Below are 21,189 nucleotides of genomic sequence, written 5' to 3'. Positions count from 1 at the left end.
ACAAAATGCTGGAGTAACTCAGCAGGACAGGCAGCATTCTTCGTCTGAAGAAGGGCCTCGACCCGAAACGTCACCCATTCCTTCTATCCAGAGATGCTGCCTATCCCGCTGATTTACTCCAGCATTTTGTGTCTATCTTTGGTTTAAACCAGCATCTTCAGTTCCTTCCTGTACAGGTGACATTTCGGGTCAGAACCCTTCTTCTGAATGGGTCTGAAGAAGTGTCCCAACCTGAAACATCACCTGTTATTTTCTCCAGAGATGCTGCCTGACCCATTGAGTTACTCCAGCATTTAGTGTCCTATCTTCAGCATAAACCAGCACCTGCAGTTCATTCCCACACATTATGGATATTCTGTGACTGGTTCAGCTAGATTATAACTAAATCATAAGATAATATTCAACTAAAGTGTTAAGTTGATGGTTGTTAAAACTGTATTTTGTCATGTGTCCAATATTGAACTTTCCTATCTGTTTGTTTAAAAAAATTAACATTCTGTAACTTATCCCTTTTAAAACATGGAATTGCCTAAATTGTTGGTGAGGTAATTCAGTAATGAGATGAACGTTATATAGGAAAAACTAGGCCCCCAACCCCAGGTAATACTTTTAAAATGGTGAGTTTGAGTGGGACCAAAAGGCAATAATTTATTTGCATGCTAGCCACAGAAGCAGATCTACAATCACATATTACAATCGCTCCACACTCTTAAATCTCTCTGTACACTGTGAATGGCTCGATTGTAATTATGCACTGTCTTACTGCTGGCCGGTTAGCACATAACAAAAGCTTTTCACTGTACCTCGGTACACGTGACAATAAATTATACTGAGAACCATTTAGGCAAAAATATGGTAATTACTCATACATATAAAAAGGATCTGAGGGGGTTTAGCAGGATTAATAATGTGGGAATGTATTACCTGGTGGGAAAGAGTGGAATGGCAGAGTTATGCAGCAAGTATAAAGCTGTGTTATGTTCTAGTAGAGGTGCTGCCTCTTAGCTTTAACAATCCGGGCTCAACCCTGACCTTGGCTTCTATCTATGTGGCATTTGAGGCTCTCACTAGGGTCTCTTCTACATCCCGCAGCTCCGCTCTTGCTCCCCATCCCCCCACTCGCAACAAGGACAGGATCCCCCTCGTTCTCACCTTCCACCCCACCAGCCAGCGGATCCAACATATCATCCACCAACATTTCCGTCACCTACAACAGGACCCCACCACTGGCCATATCTTCCCATCCCCTCCCCTCTCTGCATTCCGCAGAGACCGTTCCCTCCGCAACTCCCTGGTCCACTCGTCCCTTCCTACCCAAACCACCCTAACCCCGGGCACTTTCCCTTGCAACCGCACGAGATGCAACACCTGTCCCTTTACCTCCCCCCTCAACTCCATCAAAGGACCCAAACATTCTTTCCAGGTGAGACAGAGGTTCACCTGCACCTCCTCCAACCTCATCTATTGCATCCGCTGCTCTAGATGTCAACTCATCTATATCGGCGAAACCAAGCGCAGGCTCGGCGATCGCTTCGCTGAACACCTGCGCTCGGTCCGCATTAACGCCACTGATCTCCCGGTGGCCCAGCACTTCAACTCCCCCTCCCATTCCCAGTCTGACCTCTCTGTCATGGGCCTCCTCCAGTGCCATAGTGAGGCCCGCCGGAAATTGGAGGAGCAGCACCTCATATTTCGCCTGGGCAGTTTGCGGCCCGGTGGTATGAACGTCGACTTCTCCAACTTCAGATAGCTCCTCTGTCCCTCCCTTCCCCTCCTCCTTCCCAGATCTCCCTCTATCTTCCTGTCTCCACCTATATCCTTCCTTTGTCCCACCCCCGACATCAGTCTGAAGAAGGGTCTCGACCCGAAACGTCACCCATTCCTTCTCTCCCGAGATGCTGCCTGACCTGCTGAGTTACTCCAGCATTTTGTGAATAAATCGATTTGTACCAGCATCTGCAGTTATTTTCTTATACTACTGGCATTTGCATGTTCTTCCTGTGACCATGTAGGTTTCCTCACAATTATGTGCATCTGATTAATTGGTCAGCAAAGATTGTGTAAGTGAATGGTAGAATCTGGGAGTAAATTGATGGGAATGTGGGTACATTAAAAAAAAGGGATTTGGTTAGGATTGGCATAGGTGATTGCTCGGTTTCTTGGAAATGCAACTATCTCATGACGTTGTGACTACCTGTACCAAGGAAGATTTAGATCCTGGTGTTTGCCTGATACCAAAGAATTGAATGGATGGACACCTTTTCATTTCCCTCCTTACTCATCATATAAATATCATCAATCTTTTGGTATTTAAAATGGATCCAACATTGTGATGCTCTACTGCATGTTGAAGCTGGAAGATGAATATTCTGAAGGTAATGAATAATTTCCAAAGGCTTACAAAATGTTTCTATTAAAACTTGCCAAATTTTCTGGGCAAGGTACTGGAGCTTACCTACAAATTAAGGAACTAATGCTCAACTAAAACAAAACGACCCCAGATTTATATTGTAAAAGCTAAAGGGTAAAAATAAGGGGAGGGATTTGTCTAAGTTACAAGAGCAATGCCTGGGCAGCTTCCTCTATAATGAACAAAAATGACAAACATTTATCAGATCATCATAGTTAGTCAGTATCAGATTTAACTTGCTTACTGCTCGTGATTTTGAGGGGGAAATCTCAGAAATAAGCGTAAATACAATCTCCAGAAGTCTGGAAATTAAAATCCATTGCTCATGACACCCAACATTATCTAATTTCCACAAGTGTCCTGCAACATTATGCAGCTCAATAATGTCAAATACTGTGATCGACCAACAAATTCTTAAATAACACAATGAAAATATGATGGCAGAGAGAAAACAACTATTCCGTCATTAAATTGAAACACATATATAATGTCAGAATACTCAAAGCATTTCTCTCTCATGACCATTTTTAAAGTAATTATGTAATTGCTAAAACTTCAGTGGAGGATATCTTATGTTGAAAGTCACCTTTATCTGTACATATAACTAAGGTGAGTTACTTCCACTGAAGGCCAAACTTGTGAATTGTGCTGTACATTGAAGTCCCTTACCAGGTCAGCCACTGGAGATTTCTTTCTGTTCTGCTTTTCTACTTCAACCTGCATCTTAGCCATTGGCTTTGCCATAGCAAGAGCCATCTTAGCTTCAGCCTGCAACTTCTTCTGCCTTGTAAGAAAATCCATATCGTCCAGTGACTCAGATTCCTCTTCAGTTGTGTCTCTGTCTGAGTACGAGGAGCTCTGCTTGCTCTGAGGAAAGAGATCACCTATTGTAATATCTTTCTAAATGCAACAAACATAGAGCAGACGCTGAATAGAACAAACATAGGCTTTGTCACATTCTTAACATGAATGAATGAATTATTGTCACATGTCACAAGTCACAGTGAAATTCTTTGCTTGCATACCCGAGGTATGCAATAGTCGCCACATAAAGTTCATCAACAAAGATCAACGATACATGAATGATTATGTGGTAATTGTCATCCATCTTTCATTTCTCAGAAAAGCGACCATTTTGTCCATAAAACTCAGTCGCAAGTCAGCTGGGCTAGATTAATTTACAATTAGTTCCGAATTCGAAATCTGAATACAAAGAAAAATCAGACAATGTGGTAGAGACCTCCATGTCTATATCCCCTTAAAGTCTGCCATGGTTCTTTGCTTTCTGGATTTCTATAATTTTGCACAAATTATATTTTATTTTTGCTTCAAATTTCCACACTCTGAACCTTGCTAATACTACTTCTCAGCCACAGTGGTTTCTGTTGCTTTCATTATGAATTATTGTATGAACTTCTTTAGGGTGAATCCAAGCACAGATAGATGCAATTACAAAAGAACTGAGTCAATTATTAATACCCAATGGGCAATTTGTTCCTGACCTCGACTGGCAAATTATTTCTACATAAATCCAGGATTTACAATTAGTTCCAAATCTCAATACAAAGAAAAATCAGACAATGTAATAAAAAAATAGCTCAATTTTCCCTGAATGATTTAACATGGAAATGGTGTTACTTAATTGGAGAGAGATGGAGCGTAAACTCAGAGCTAACTAAAACATTGTTAAATTCAATGAGAAGGTTGGAAAAAGAAATAATAAATGTTTTGGATGAAATATGTTAAGAACAGAGGTTAGGAGATCATTGATCGGATAACTGGGCAGAGTTACTCTCTGCTGTCCACTCAAACAAGTGATGAAAGATGGGTCGCTGGGGTAAGCTGGGCTGATGGTACCACATTGCACTGTGAGTGTTTTATATTATCCTTCAGAGTATTCCTGCGCAGGGCTTGATTGGATTCCTATCATTTTCTACATGCCTGCTTTCACTACTTCACTTGCGTAGGACGGAACTGCGGTTGCTGGTTTAAACCAAAGACAGACAGTCTGAAGAAGGGTCTCGACCCGAAACCTCACTCATTCCTTCTCTCCAGAGATGCTGCCTGTCCTGCTGAGTTACTCCAGCTTTTTGTGTCTATCAATAGACAATAGGTGCAGGAGTAGGCCATTCAATGCGATCATGGCTGATCACTCTCAATCAGTACCCCGTTCCTGCCTTCTCCCCATACCCCCTCACTCCGCTATCCTTAAGAGCTCTATCCAGCTCTCTCTTGAAAGCATCCAACGAACTGGCCTCCACTGCCTTCTGAGGCAGAGAATTCCACACCTTCACCACTCTCTGACTGAAAAAGTTCTTCCTCATCTCCGTTCTAAATGGCCTACCCCTTATTCTTAAACTGTGGCCCCTTGTTCTGGACTCCCCCAACATTGGGAACATGTTTCCTGCCTCTAATGTGTCCAATCCCCTAATTATCTTATATGTTTCAATAAGATCCCCCCTCATCCTTCTAAATTCCAGTGTATACAAGCCCAATCGCTCCAGCCTTTCAACATACGACAGTCCCGCCATTCCGGGAATTAACCTAGTGAACCTACGCTGCACGCCCTCCATAGCAAGAATATCCTTCCTCAAATTTGGAGACCAAAACTGCACACAGTACTCCAGGTGCGGTCTCACCAGGGCCCGGTACAACTGTAGAAGGACCTCTTTGCTCCTATACTCAACTCCTCTTGTTACGAAGGCCAACATTCCATTGGCTTTCTTCACTGCCTGCTGTACCTGCATGCTTCCTTTCATTGACTGATGCACTAGGACACCCAGATCTCGTTGAACTCCCCCTCCTCCTAACTTGACACCATTCAGATAATAATCTGCCTTTCTATTCTTACTTCCAAAGTGAATAACCTCACACTTATCTACATTAAACTGCATCTGCCATTTGTCCGCCCACTCACACAACCTGTCCAAGTCACCCTGCAGCCTTACTGCATCTTCCTCACAATTCACACTACCCCCCAGCTTAGTATCATCTGCAAATTTGCTAATGGTACTTTTAATCCCTTCGTCTAAGTCATTAATGTATATCGTAAATAGCTGGGGGGACTTCACTTTCCTCCTTGCAAACCCCACCCTTTTCCAGAGAATGAAGCACCCTCGACCACTTATGCTAACAACATGAAAACACCACCAGAAAAAAAGTCCTGCCTTGTTTTATCAGCATTCTGAAGGGACCATTTTCTTTTTAACACAATGGATCATTCCTCAAACATCCCCTTCTCTTTCCACAACACATACCAAAGCAAAACAATACCTACCCATCCTACTAGTTCTTCTGGGTGATACAATGATTTATATACACCTTGATTTACTTTACAATAGACAATAGGTGCAGGAGGAGGCCATTCGGCCCTTCGAGCCAGCACTGCCATTCAATGTGATCATGGCTGATCATTCTCAATCAGTACCCCGTTCCTGCCTTCTCCCCATACCCCCTGACTCCTCTATCCTTAAGAGCTCTATCTAACTCTCTCTTGAATGTATTCAGAGAATTGGCCTCCACTGCCTTCTGAGGCTGAGAATTCCACAGATTCACAACTCTCTGACTGAAAAAGTTTTTCCTCATCTCAGTTCTAAATGGCCTACCCTTATTCTTAAACTGTGGCCCCAACATTGGGAACATGTTTCCTGCCTCTAATGTGTCCAACCCCTTAATAATCTTATACGTTTCGATAAGATCTGAACTAATGTATTGCATTCGATGCTCATGACGTGGTATCTTTGCAGTAAGGCAGGCAAATGCAGTTACCTAACCTTAAAATGAAACAAAATCAAGAGATGCTGCCTTTCCCACTGAGTTACTCCACCATTTTGTGTCTACCTTCGGTTTAAACCCGCATCTGTAGTTCCTTCCTACACTAAAAATGAAACATTTAACTTGATTCACTATTTTCTGTTAACCAATCTTCCATGCATTCTAACATATTACAGAGCTCCCACTTTTTTTCTTCCCCTTCACATCCACCGCTGTTATTGGAAGTACATTTGTCCGGTTACAAATAGGATGTGAAATATAAAGCTTTGCTCTGGATCTACAGCACACAAAACAAATTAAGGCTGAACTGGGAGAGATGGTTGGAGTTGGGGGACTAACTTCCCAAGGCCTCAAAAACCAATACTTTGATGCTCAAGTGGAGGAATGGAGTCCATGTGTGAATGATGTTAGTTTTGTCCGCACACATAACGAATCCAGCCTATATTCGTGAACTCTGGAGGAGAAACCACAAAAGGGGAATTCAAGTGCGAGATAATCAGGGAATTTTGAGGGGGGAAAAAAAAGATGATCACATCTTCTTGAACACGAAAGAGATTTTGCTAAACATGATCACATCTTACTGAACATGAAAGGGATTTAAGGGCAGAAGGCATATTGAAGCTGAAAATGAGGAAGTGCTATGGCCAACTTAGAACAAGGAAGAGATAACAAATGTAATGAACTTATAGGAAAAAGTCAGAAATAAAGCATAAAATAGTTGGATAGTCAATAATAGGTTTCTTGAGGTGATATTGAATATGAAATAATTGGTTCCTGAACCAAGGATGTTATTTAGGTGATAAGGGACTGTCATATATTGAAAGACTGGAACGACTAGGCTTGTATACACTGGAATTTAGAAGGATGAGAGGAGATCTTATCCAAACGTATAAGATTATTAAGAGGTTGGACACGTTAGAGGCAGGAAACATGTTCCCAATGTTGGGGGAGTCCAGAACAAGGGGCCACAGTTTCAAGAATAAGGGGTGGGCCATTTAGAACTGAGATGAGGAAAAACTTTTTCAGACAGAGAGTTGTGAATCTGTGGAATTCTCTGCCTCAAAAGGCAGTGGAGGTCAATTCTCTGAATGCATTAAAGAGAGAGTTAGATACAGCTCTTAAGGATAGAGGAGTCAGGGGGTATGGGGAGAAGGCAGGAACGGGGTACTGATTGAGAATGATCAGCCATGATCACATTGAATGGCGGTGCTGGCTCGAAGGGCCGAATGGCCTCCTCCTGCACCTATTGTCTATTGTCTATTGAAACAACCCAGGAAGTCACAGAAGCCTTTTGGATGATTATGAAGCGTAATAAGAGTACAGTATCTGGTCGCACTTACCATTGGAGATGAGGGGGTGTCCAGGCTAGTTTCTGTCTTGCTATCATCTGCATCGCTGTCCTTGTCACTTCCATTGTCATTAACAAAACAGATCTGCAGATTCATGCCACTTTGAAGACTGCAACACAAAAGTTATGTGCAATTTAGGAAAAACGGATTTAATTAAGAAACAAGCAAGAAGCAAAATTCAACCTGTGCATTTGCAGACAACGCTGGAAATATTCCAGCTGGTCAAGCAAGATTTATGAAGGGAGAAACAGAATTAATTAGTTCAAGTTGATAAACTTGAACTAATATGCTGCTTGATCAATGGAGTATTTAGAGTCATATAGCGTGGAAACTTGCCCACACTGACCAACATGTTCCACCCATCTATACTAGTCCCTGCATTTGGCCCAAATCATGTCCTATCCATGTAACCATCTAATTGTTTCTTAAACGTTGCAATAATCCCTGCCTCTATTACCACCTCTCCATTTATAGCATTTTATTTCAGATTAGGCTTCCACAATTTCCAATGTATATTTCTCTGTGGGAACATGCAAATCAGCAGCTGTAGTAACCACTTGGTCTGTCATAAATGGTCTACCATTTGATACGATCATACCCAATTTGTTTGGAAGCCCAAATTTGCATACCCAAGTACCCCACACCGTAGCATCAGATAAATATCTCTCTACCTCTGCATTAAAAATATTCAAGGACTCTGCTTCCACTGCCGTTATGAGTTATAGAGTTCTAAAGACCCAACACGCCAGGAAAAAATATTTCACTTCATCTCCTTCTTAAATGGTCTACTCCTCGTTCTTAAACAGTGATCTCTGGTTCTTGCACAAGAAGACACATCTCATCCATATCTGCTCAAGATATTTTGGGACCAGACACGCCTCTATCAGGTTTCCTCTCATTCTGCAAAATTTTCATAGGTATAAGCCTATCCTGTCCAACAGTCCACATCAATTCACCTGCCAATTCAAGGTATTAGTCCAGTAAGCTTTCACTGAACTGCTTCCAAAGTATTAAGATCCTTTCTTAAACAAGATCACTGGTGCTGAACAATGTATTCCAACACCAACACTGTATAACTGAAGCATAATCACTTAGTCTGAAGAAGGGCCTCGACCCGAAACGTCACCCATTCCTTCTCTCCTGAGATGCTGCCTGACCGGCTGAGTTACTCCAACATTTTGTGTCTACCTTCGATTTAAACCAGCATCTGCAGTTTTTTTCCTACCTAACCTCTTAGTTCTGGATTCCACTCACGTTACAATAAATGATAGTTTTCCTGTTCATTTATAACCACACACAAGCCTTTTGCAAATTATGCACTGAGAAATCCAGCTTATCTCCATATTTCAGAGCTCTGAAGTCGCTCACCACACAGATAAATTAAAAAAGAAAATTTCCTGCCAAAAAAGAAAATTTCAAATTTTTCCCCATGATGGTACTTTTGACAGATACTTGTGCACTCATTTTATTTATCTTTATTACTTTGCATTCCTCTTCACAAGTTCCTTTCTATTTATGTTTGTGTCATCAGAAAAATTAGCATTCATATCTTTGTTGCCTTCATCTAACTTTTAAAAATAAATTGCACGAAGCTGAGGCCTCAATGTCAATCCATGTGGAACACCACTCATGTTTAGTTTAGTTTAGAGTCTCAGTGAGGAAACAGGCCCTTCGGCCCACCGAGTCCATGCCCACCAGCGATCCCCGCACATTAACACTATCCTACACACACACAAGGAACAATTTACAATTTGAACGAGTCAATTAACCTACAAACCTGTATGTCTTTGGAGTGTGGGAAAAAACCGGAGCTCCCGGGGAAAACGTACAAACTCCATACAGACAGCACCCGTAGTCAGGATCGAACCCGGGTCTCTGGCACTGTAAGGCAGCGACTCTACTGCTGCATCACCTTATTGCATCTTAGTAATTTTAATTGCAATGAGTAATTGCCCTCATTGCTACCTAGTAATTTTTAAAGTATCCTTTATGCCTGCTCTCTCTTTCCTGTTAGCCAGCTAATCTTGTATCCATGCCAATATGTTACCTCCTGCATGAGGCACTCTTGTCTGAAATAACCTTTGATGTGGTGGCTCCTCAAATGCCTTGTGGAAAATACTATATGGCACACCTTAACCGTAACAATATGCTTCACTTTAATCAACAGCACATGGCACTTCTTCAAAGAACGGCAATAAACTGGTCAAGCATTATTGCCTTTCCAGAAAAACCACATTTACTTTTTTTGATTACCTATATTTTCTTCTTCGTGCCTTGCTATAATGTTTTCCATAATAGTTTCCAATATTTTCCTTATGAGAGATTTTAAGTTACCTGGCTGGCAGTTTCCAACTTTCTGCCTCCCTTCATTTCTAAGTAGTTTGCTGTTTTACAAGCTCTTGGGAATCTTCCATTGAACTAGGACGTGTTTATCAAGATAATTATACTTGTCAATAGTCAATAGGAACAGCAGTTGGAAATATCTTTCCTACTGCTCTCAGACACTTTGATCTAAAGTCTCCTTTTTGATTCTTACAGATTAATTTTGAGGGGTGGCATATCAAATTCAACTTCAACAGGCGTTCAAAACAACGAGAGTGATGAACAAGAGTAACAGGCTCCTATTACCTCCACTGCCTGATGGTGAAAAATAGTTTTCCACCCATATCAAATTGAATTTTCAAATTTTATATCTTTGGATTTTGCTTGAACTTTTAAAAAAAGGAATCAATAAAATGAAATGCAAATGCTTAACTAACAAAATGGCAGGTTTGCTTTGATCTACCAGGAGTTGAACACTGATGAGTGTTAGAAATAATCCTAAACACATGAAGCATGCAAGGGAATATTTTAATGGCTGATGACCTCCGAATGTCACTTTTAGTAATAATCATGACTCTTGCATACTCTAGATTGAAAGTCTACAAACAGATCAGTTGCCATTGAATGCAAAGATGTGAATGAGGGTTTTTTTCAAGCAGCTGACTGCTACTCAGCGAAAGAGCAGACACTGGGGAATGTCCATCTCTTCCCCTCCCCCTTCCCAGATCTCCCTCTGTCTTCCTGTCTCCACCTATATCCTTTCTTTGTCCCGCCCCCCTGACATCAGTCTGAAGAAGGGTCTCGACCCAAAACGTCACCCATTCCTTCTCTCCTGAGATGCTGCCTGACCTGCTGAGTTACTCCAGCATTTTGTGATACCTGGGGAATGTTATAGTCATTTAAGTTATTTTAATTGCTATCTTCTTATGCAGAGCCTCCAGTCTAAAATTCTTATGGCGGTGTGTTAAAACAAATATTTTTGGGCTTCACTTCAACAATTTAATGAAGTAAAATCTTCTTATTAGAAATAATCAACACAAGAAAATTTCATAAGGGAGTTTCAGGTGACAAATTGCTTCGCTGGCCAAATATCATATCATAGGGTTAACTATGGTTAATTTCCTCCTTTCTCTAGTTAATAGAATCATTTTGCGGGTAAGCCTAATACACTTAATACTGGAATTATACAAAGGCTTGTTTATACAGTTCCCTCCATAATGTTTGGGACAAAGACCCATCATTTATTTATTTCCCTTGTACTCCACAATTTGAGATTTGTAATAGAAAAAAAATCACATGTGGTTTAAGTGCACATTGTCAGATTTTAATAAAGGCCATTTTTACACATTTTGGTTTCACCATGTAGAAATTATAGCAGTGTTTATACACAGTCCCTCCATTTCAGGGCACCATAATGTTTGGGACACAGCAATGTCATGTAAATGAAAATAGTCATGTTTAGTATTTTGTTGCATATCCTTTGCATGCAATGACTGCTTGAAATCTGCAATTCATGGACATCACCAGTTGCTGGGTGTCTTCTCTGGTGATGCTTTGGTGATGCTCTGGTGATCATTGTCTTGCTGTAGAATGAACCGCCGGCCAATGACTTTTGAGGCATTTGTTTGAACTTGAGCAGATAGGATGTGTCTATACACTTCAGACTTCATTATGCTACTACCATTAGCTGTTGTATCACCATTGACGATAAGTGAGCCAGTACCTTCAGCAGCCATACATGCCCAGGCCACAACATTCCCACCACCGTGTTTCACAGATGAAGTGGTATGTTTTGGATCTTGGGCAGTTCCTTTCTCTCCTCCATACTTTGCTCTTGCCATCACTCTGGTATGTTAATCTTCGTCTCATCTGTCCACAAGACCTTTTTCCAGAACTGTGGTTGCTCTTTTAAGTACTTCTTGGCCATCCTATTTTTGAGGCTAACCAGTGGTTTGCATCTTGCAGTGTAACCTCTGTATTTCTGTTCATGAAGTCTTCTGCAGACAGTGGTCATTGACAAATCCACACCTGACTCCTGAAGAAAGGTTTCTGATCTGTCGGACAGGTGTGTGGGTTTTTTCTTTATTATAGAGAGTATTCTTCTGTCATCAGCTGTGGAGATCTTCTTTGGCCTGCCAGTCCCTTTGTGATTAGTAAGCTCACCAGTGCTCTCTTTCTTCTTAATGGTGTTCCAACAATTGATTTCGGTAAGCCTAAGGTTTGGCTGATGTCTCTAACAGTTTTATTCTTGTTTCTCAGTCTCATAATGACTTCTTTGCCTTTCATTAGCACAACTTTGGTCCTCATGTTGATAAACAGCAATAAAAGTTTCCAAAGGTGATGGAAAGACTGGAGGAAAGACTAGGTGCTGAGAACTCTCTTATACCTGCATTAAGGAGGCATTTAAACATACCTGAGCAATCACAAACACCTGTGAAGCCATGTGTCCCAAACATTATGGTGCCCTGAAATGGGGGTACTATGTATAAACACAGCTGTAATTTCTACATGGTGAGTACTGTGTGCAGTTTTGGTCTCCAAATTTGAGGAAGGATATTCTTGCTATGGAGGGCGTGCAGCGTAGGTTCACTAGGTTAATTCCTGGAATGGCGGGACTGTCGTATGTTGAAAGGCTGGAGCGATTGGGCTTGTATACACTGGAATTTAGAAGGATGAGGGGGGATCTTATTGAAACATATAAGACAATTAGGGGATTGGACACATTAGAGGCAGGAAACATGTTCCCAATGTTGGGGGAGTCCAGAACAAGGGGCCACAGTTTAAGAATAAGGGGTAGGCCATTTAAAACGGAGATGAGGAAGAACTTTTTCAGTCAGAGAGTGGTGAAGGTGTGGAATTCTCTGCCTCAGAAGGCAGTGGAGGCCAGTTCGTTGGATGCTTTCAAGAGAGAGCTGGATAGAGCTCTTAAGGATAGCGGAGTGAGGGGGTATGGGGAGAAGCCAGGAACGGGGTACTGATTGAGAGTGATCAGCCATGATCGCATTGAATGGCAGTGCTGGCTCGAAGGGCTGAATGGCCTACTCCTGCACCTATTGTCTATTGTCTATTGTCTATTGACCAAATGTATAAAAATGACTTTTCTTAAAATCTGACAATGTGCACTTTAACCACATGTGATTTTTTAATATTACAAATCTCAAATTGTGGAGTACAGAGGCAAATAAATAAACAATGGGTCTTTGTCCCAAACATTATGGAGGGCACGGTAGATTCAACAAATCAGTTTTATGCAGCAGAGGTGCATAAAAGACATTGGTTTGCCATCTATTTGCTTCCCCAACCTTTGATGCCATTTGGACTCTGACCCGAAGGTACCTCCTCACAATTATTAGTGCTCTTTGGCCTCAAAGACTATAAAGGCTCCCCTCATGTCATGTCCAATCCTTCTTTCTTCACTCCCAACAGTCTATGGCTTGGTTCTCTCTGTCAGCAGCTTTGATGAAGGCCTTGCTATTATAGACAAACGTCTGGGTCTTACGTGGGAAAAATTTGATACTGCCAAACTTTACACAAAACTGGCCTCCACTGCCAGCACTGCATCAACGTCATGCTATTTTTTCACTGCTAAGGATCTCAGCCAACAACAAATTAGTGGTTATACCACTTCAGACTCTGTCTGAAGAAGGATCTTGACCCAAAACGTCACCCATCCTTTCTCTCCAGAGATGCGGCCTGTCCCACTGAGTTACTCCAGCATTTTGTGTCTATCTTCGGTTAAACAACGTGGCTTTGTTTACTCTCCATCCACCATTTTGAGTAAACTGACTTGTGAATTGAATATTTAAGTTTCTTATGCTGCATCAACAAAAAAAGACCTTTTCTTGTATTTTAACTAATGCTTCCAAAGACTGAAGGTTTCTCAAACATCTCTTAAATATTTGAGGACTTTGCATCTTAGAGACGTATAAAATCATAAAAGGACTGGGGAAGCTAGATGCATGAAAAATGTACCCAATGTTGGGGGAGACCAGAACCAGGGGACACAGTCTAAGAATAAAGGGGAGGCCATTTAAAACTGAGGTGAGAAGAATTTTTTTCACCCAGAGTTATGAATTTGTGGAATTCTCTGCCACAGAAGGCAGTGGAGGCCAATTCACTGGATGAATTTAAAAGAGAGTTAGTCAGTGGTCTAGGGGCTAGTGGAATCAAGGGATATGGGGAGAAGGCAAACACAGGTTACTGATTGTAGATGAACAGCCATGATCACAATGAATGGCGGTACTGGCTCGAAGGGCCAAATGGCCTCCTCCTGCACCTATTTTCTATGTTTCTATGCCAATGCTTTTCCACCCAGTAATGGCTAATTGTAATTATGCCATTTTAACCCTGAAAACTAGTGAATCTCACTGAAAAGATTATTTTATTGTCTGAACACATCAGCATGGTTCAGGAGAAAGAGCCCTAGCCCTAACAGCACAATTGAAATGATAGCTGACAAACAACATAGGCAGATTTATTTAGCCTAATTTATTGTGTGGAAAGCATGAAAAGTTTGCCAATTGCCTACTTTCTCTTCATTAGTGATTTATGATGCAAAATTGTGAGAGGAAAAAGGTAGAACAAACAGAAATAAAACAGAATAACAAAAGTAACCATTGTTACCTTAAAGTTCTAAAATGCTTCACAAACTATGATTGGCTATATAATTATTGTCATTTAGCGAATGCGCCAGTCAGTAACCAAATAAATTACAAGACGATTTATTTTGCGGCTGGATTGCTGGATCAGTCTTGTTCAGTACAGCAGGTGACTTCATGCTGCTAATTGAAGAGGCAGGAGAATTTTTTTTATTTTAATTATACCCTCATCAGACAGATGAGGCCTGGGTTTAATGTTTCATTTCCCAGCTGCCATCAGTGGCAGCAATGCTGCACCAAAGATTCACCAGGAATTATACTCCTATCTGAATGGAGTTTAAAATGAAATTCTTCCAGTAATTCAATCCCACGGTTTCAAAACGTGTCAAGAGTTCACAGTAGAAATAATAAGGAATACAGAATGCTATTACCAAATATGAATTTGCCGAGTTAGAAACGAAGAGCATTGTCCAATGGCATCATTTTTGTTCGCACAATACAAGCTCTCTGCTACAGGTACTATAAACAAGCAGTGAGAAACTCCGTGAAGAGTGCACAGAATTCTCTGTGTCATCCATCACACACAAAGCAAAATGCTTGCCTGGAACAATAGAAAGGCCATGTGATAAACAGACGCGGTTTGCCGTTTCCCCTCAAAATGCGCAAGAGTTAATGTGATTTTATTATTATTTTTACCCGTAAAAGACAACCACGCAATACCTGTCAGAATTTCGTAAAGATTTGACAGAAATGTCTAGTCTACATGTAAAGACAGCAAAAACAATTGTGCACTTAGTGTATAAATGAAGGTGCTACAGTGCCAATCATCTCCAGTTTTGATTTACAACCTTACCATTATGAAAGCAAATGTTTAGAGTTCAGTATTAAGCCAGGTGCTAGGATACCTATGAGATATCATGGCAAAAAAATGTCAAATAAGAATTAATGGATGAGACACTTAATTATAGTCATGGTCGCTTAATAGATTGAAATAGTAATGTGGGCGTTTCCATTATAGGGAAACACAGAAACATGAAGAATTTTGCTAGACAAGATGATTCTGTACAGATAACCTGCAGCATACCAAGTAGTCTCCATGTACAAAAGCTGTAATAAATACCTGCAGATAAAAGGAACCAGGGAGGCAACCTTTTCACACAGAGGGTGTTTCAGTTTAGTGATAAAGTGTGGAACCAGGTCCTTCAGCCAACCAGCGGTTGCCCATACACTACTTCTATTGTACACACTTGGGACAATTTATAGATGCCAATTAACCAAGAAACCTGTACATCTTTGGAACGTGGGAAGATTCCTAGAGAAAACCCACACGGTCACAGGGAGAATAGACAATAGGTGCAGGAGTATGCCATTCGGCCCTTCGAGCCAGCACCTCCATTCAATGTGATCATGGCTGATCATTCTCAATCAGTACTCCGTTCCTGCCTTCTCCCCATACCCCCTGTGCAAACTCCGTACAGACAGCAGGATCGTTGTCGTGCTCGAGCCCGGGTCTCTGGCGCTGCGCCACTGTATATGGAACAATCTGCCAGAGGAGGTAGTTTAGGCAGGTACTAACACAACATTTAAACAACATGTATGCAGGTACAGGGATAGGAAAAGTTTAGAAAGATATGGATCAAATGCATGTAGATGGGACTAGTGAAGATAGGAAATGGAGGCAAGAAAAGACCAGAACAAATAAGAGCCAGCAACAGATGACCTCAGGAAAGGTGGAGTCCATAATGGCCCATTGTTGGCTGGGGAAGATGTGAAAACGAGAGGGATAAAGGATGCGAACAGTGGAAAGACTGGGGTGGGGGAAAGAGGAGAATGCAGGCGTTACTTGCATGTTAATCCTGAGCATGTTGAATTACTGCACACCACTCTCATGAAATTAACTGATGTTTTCTTGATTCAGAGAATATGTGATAACCTCCAATTCAACTGAAGAAATAGAGAGGAGTGATAAAGGCATCTTAGCCCATCGTCTAGATCTATCACATCCTATTTCTACTCCAATAGTAGATTTTTCATTCATTATTTTTAAGCAATATGTTCTTTTTTTTAAATTGAACAATAGTTTTAGTAGTCCACAATAAAATATAATTCCAACTTGTCTTTCCACTTAATTTTATACTCCTAAAGATGCAATTCCCAAGAATTTCATTACTTTCACTGCCACGATGTGTTCATGAGGTTTGGAATCAAGACTATTTTGCCCCAATACACCCAGTGAATGGCCAATGGTTTATGAATGGACACATCAGACTCTGGTCAAGTCATCAGCATGATTTTCAAATGCAACTACATTTTATTTTTGTTGGAGCTTAAATATTACCCAGCTGCAATTAACTTCTCGTGAATATTAAAATCCTCCATAAATGACTTTCCTCAGAGATGCCTTTTGTTTTAAACTTCCCTTTTCAATCAACCCTGGAGTTGAGCAAAATCTCAACCAAGAAATACACATACTGTACAAAGGCTGTAAGACAAGTTCTAATTTTTTTTAATGGCTATTGCCAGAAATTGAAAAATAAAAATGGTAAACATTACATTACATTACACATTACAGTTTTAATTCATCAGACCCAATGATCAGCCCTTAACACTGAAATGGTAAAAGAAAATAATGCAAGGCACTGACTTGAAATAGAAATTGCAGATTGATGTTAATTTTTTTAATAAAAGACTCTCAACAGTTGACAGTGTCTGCTGTGGATTTGTTTTTCAGGAGACTGGTGACATCACACAAAGGAAAGGAAAGGAGATAGTACTGAAGGATTTAATAATTATTGGTTCCAAGATGTAAACTGATGCAGGGATTCAAAAAATCTTTCATCCCTGTGGCAGTGAAGCGATACAATTTTCGTCTGACACCTCGGGAATATTGCAGATACGTCACTTGGAAGGCAAGCACTCTCAACGCTATGAATAATTTCTGCAATATTGACCAGATAACAGAAGTATCATTAAATGTAAAGTGGTTGTGCTTTCATCAGAAGATCTATAAAATTATGATTCACCACATAACCAAGCTGTCATTGTCCGTGGTCCCTGCATGCTTCAAAAGATCCATCATTGTACCGGTGCCAAAGAATGCCTCTCCAGCGTGTTTAAATGACTACCGACCGGTGGCCCTCACCTCGGTTGTCATGAAATGCTTGGAGAGGCTAGTCAAGAAGCACATCTGCGCCCTCCTTCCTCGCAACATGGACCCACTACAGTTCGCATACCGTCCGAACAGGTCCACGGATGATGCGGTCTCCCAGGTTCTACACACCGCTCTCTCTCATCTGGACAGCCAGGGGGGCTATGTGAGGATGCTGTTCATTGACTTTAGTTCAGCATTCAACACAATAGTCCCCAGCAGACTGGTTGAGAAGCTGCTGGAACTGGGGCTTAGCACCCCTCTGTGTGCCTGGGTCCTGGACTTTCTCACTGCCAGGCCCCAAGTGGTCAGGATGGGGGAACACACATCTAGCTCCCTCACCCTGAACATAGGATCCCCCCAGGGCTGCGTCCTTAGCCCCCTACTGTACTCCCTGTACACACATGACTGTAGGGCCAGGTTCAGCTCAAACTCCATCATCAAGTTTGCTGATGACACTGTGGTGGTGGGCCGGATCTCCAACAACGATGAGAAGGCCTACCGGGAGGAGGTGGCTGATCTGGCACTCTGGTGTCAGGACAATAGCCTCCTCTTGAATGTCACTAAAACAAAGGAGCTGATTGTGGACTTCAGAAGGGCTAAACATCCAAGGACGTACACGCCACTGGAGATAAATGGGTCTATTGTGGATAGGGTGAGCAGTTTCAAATATTTGGGAGTCCGCATCGCAGAGGATCTGACGTGGGCAACGCACATTGCCGCACTGGTGGGTAAGGCTAAGCAGCGCCTTTACCACCTAAGACAACTGAGGAAATTCAGAGTGTCGCTGAGGATCCTTCATTGCTTCTACTCTGGGGCTGTAGAGAGCATCCTGTCCGGCAACATTACAGTCTGGTTTGGGAACAGCTCTGCCCAGGACAGGATGGCCCTGCAGAGAGTAGTGCGTTCGGCAGAACGCACCATGGGAACTACACTCGTCCCCCTGCAGGACCTATACATCAGGAGGTGCAGATCCAGAGCAAGCAAGATCATGAGGGACCCCTGCCACCCCAGTAACGGACTGTTCCAGATGCTACGGTCAGGCAAACGCCTCCGCTGTCACGCTGTGAAAACGGAGAGGATGAGACGGTGCTTCTTCCCACAGGCCATCAGGACTGTCAACTTTGATAACCCCAGAGACTAAATTTTTGTCGACACTTTTTGTGCTATGTTTAGTAACTTATTAACTTTATTTATATGCTGTAACTGTAATTATTTTTGTGCACAACCCGCAGGCATTGCCACTTTCATTTCACTGCACATCGAGTATGTGTATGTGACAAATAAATTTGACTTGACTTGACTTGATGATTATTATTTGGTCATTGAAAGAGGTTTCAAATATGTGCAATTGACTGAACTGGCTACACGATGACTGAATGTCAATATGATCTACAGTTCCAAGGCAATTAAATGTTTTCAAGAGAGAGTTAGAGTTAACTCTTAGGGCTAAAGGAATCAAGGGATATGGGGAAAAAGCAGGAATGGGGGTAATGATTTTAGATGATCAGCCATGATCATATTGAATGGCGGTGCTGGCCCGAAGGGCCGAATGGCCTACTCCTGTACCTATGTTTCTAGAACATTATTAGAGAAGCTGAACAGAAGCATCGACTGTCTGGTATGTGATGGAGATGTGCACTCTCTGAGACAAGGGGTGTCATTTCAAAGATACCCAATGCGCAGCTTTGCAGAGCATCATAATTGATGCTCCCATAACAGGTAACGTAATTAATTGGCACTGAAATATGATATCTGAAACATGGACAGGACGTTTGAACCCAATATTCTTTTACCCGTCTATAAAAACATTTAGACTTGCAGAATAATAAACGTCCGATATGCAAAGTCTAGTAAAATTAAAGCCACTGTTTCTGCATTCCTTGCAGTTAATTGCATAAACCTATTAGCCAGACATAAAGGAAAAGGCATGTTCCGTTCATCACATACATGGCTATGCAATCACACAATGACTTCTTTTCCCAATGCTGTATCTCAAGAGTCCTCCACTCTGTCATTTACACAGCACTGCTTGCTTACATCATCCAAAGACATTAGATTGATTTTCACATATCTGCTGATGACGCCAATCTCTCTAAAGCATTCCTGCTGTCAGGCTGCTATTGAATGAATCATAATTTCTTCGAGCTGAACAATGGGACGTCTAAACCATTGGCCCCTGCCATCTGCTCTGTTGAAGCAGATTACAACCTAATTATCCTTTGTAACAGGCTACTTCTATTTTCAGAAGATGAGCCCGAGTATATTATCACAGACTCCTACAGCTCAGAAACAGGCCACACGGCATGGAAACAGGCCCTTCAGCCCAACTCCTCCATGCTGACCAAGATGGCCCATCTAAGCTAGTCCTAATTGCCTGCACTTGTCCCATATCCTTCTAAATCTTTTATATCTATGAACCTGTCCTGGTGTCTTGTAAATCTTGTTAGTGTTCCTGCCTCAACTACCCCCTGTGGTAGCACTTTCATATACCCACCACCTTCGGAGTGAAAAAGTTGCCCCTCAGATTCCTACTAAATTTCCCCTCTCACTTAAAGCCCTTGTCCCCTACCCTGTGTAAAAGACTGTGCATTCAATTCCCCTCTATTAATTCCCCTCATTCACCTCAATAAGATCACCTTAGTCTCTTGTGCTCTGAGGATTAAAGTCCTAGGTTACCCAACATCTTCCTATCGCTCAGCCACCCAGGTCTTGGCAACATCCTCGTAAATCATCCCTGCACTTTTCCTAGCTTTGGTTCACCTGTCATGTCACCTCATTTCACCTGTCCTTGCAAGCATCAAGCATACCAATGTCATCAAACACGTTAAGCCCATGGCCTTTTTCACATTAGCTGGTCTAGATGCTACTGAAATGTTGCGAGAGAACCTGCCTCCACCACATATTATGGGTGGCAACATGGTCTTGATCAGTTTTACACATTCGCAATTTACCACAATCCAAACTCTTGCACTCAATCCCCACCCTAACAATATCCCTTCACAACTGATCCCACCCAGTACTTCCAGGTTTCAATATCATCAGTGCAATATTCTGAACATATGATCAAGCTTTCTGCATATTGTCCAAATAATCCATTTCCTCTCACGTCAGATCAAATTCCCATAATGCCTACAGGTTTCCATGATCCTAAAGTATGTGTGTAGTTAGGGATGGTGGTAAGGATATGTTAGGGCAGGTGCCTAAAATCCACATTCATACACCGTATCAATAGTCAATAGTCGTTTATTTGTCACATACACATAAATGTGTAGTAAAATGAAACATTACCCGCAGTTGAACAATAAGACCAATAAGATTAATCAATAAAAATGCAATAACACATACAATCACAACTAACACCAAACAAAAAGAAACATCCATCACAGTGAGTCTCCTCCAGTCCCTCCTCACTGTGATGGAAGGCCAGAATGTCTTTTTCTCTTCCCTGCCGTCTTGTCCCGCGGTCAGGCTGTTGGAGTTGCCACGTCGGGGCGGTCGGGGCTCCCGATATTGAAGCCCCCGCTGGGCGGTGAAAAAAAAACCCGCGGCCTATTTCAGGCCGCGCCGGATGGTGAAAGGTCCGTG

At 41.8% G+C, this 21,189-nt stretch overlaps 1 protein-coding gene across 6 annotated transcripts in view; it reads right to left on the bottom strand.

Annotated features, from left to right (window-relative positions):
- The window catches only part of schip1 (schwannomin interacting protein 1), a 558,202-nt gene that overhangs the window by 31,222 nt on the left and 505,791 nt on the right, over window positions 1–21,189 (bottom strand). For all 6 annotated transcript variants that reach the window (XM_078410855.1, XM_078410856.1, XM_078410857.1 and 3 more), the window contains 2 exons: window positions 7,525–7,642; window positions 3,080–3,277 (listed from right to left, as the gene is read on the bottom strand). In XM_078410855.1, coding sequence (XP_078266981.1) covers window positions 3,080–3,277; window positions 7,525–7,642 — 316 coding nt within the window. The remainder of the gene's footprint in view (window positions 1–3,079; window positions 3,278–7,524; window positions 7,643–21,189) is intronic.

This window comes from Rhinoraja longicauda, chromosome 13 (assembly GCF_053455715.1).
Source record: "Rhinoraja longicauda isolate Sanriku21f chromosome 13, sRhiLon1.1, whole genome shotgun sequence".
Taxonomy (NCBI): domain Eukaryota; kingdom Metazoa; phylum Chordata; class Chondrichthyes; order Rajiformes; family Arhynchobatidae; genus Rhinoraja; species Rhinoraja longicauda.
The sequence above is the reverse complement of the archived record's forward strand: the minus strand, read 5'-3'. Positions and strand labels throughout refer to the sequence as shown.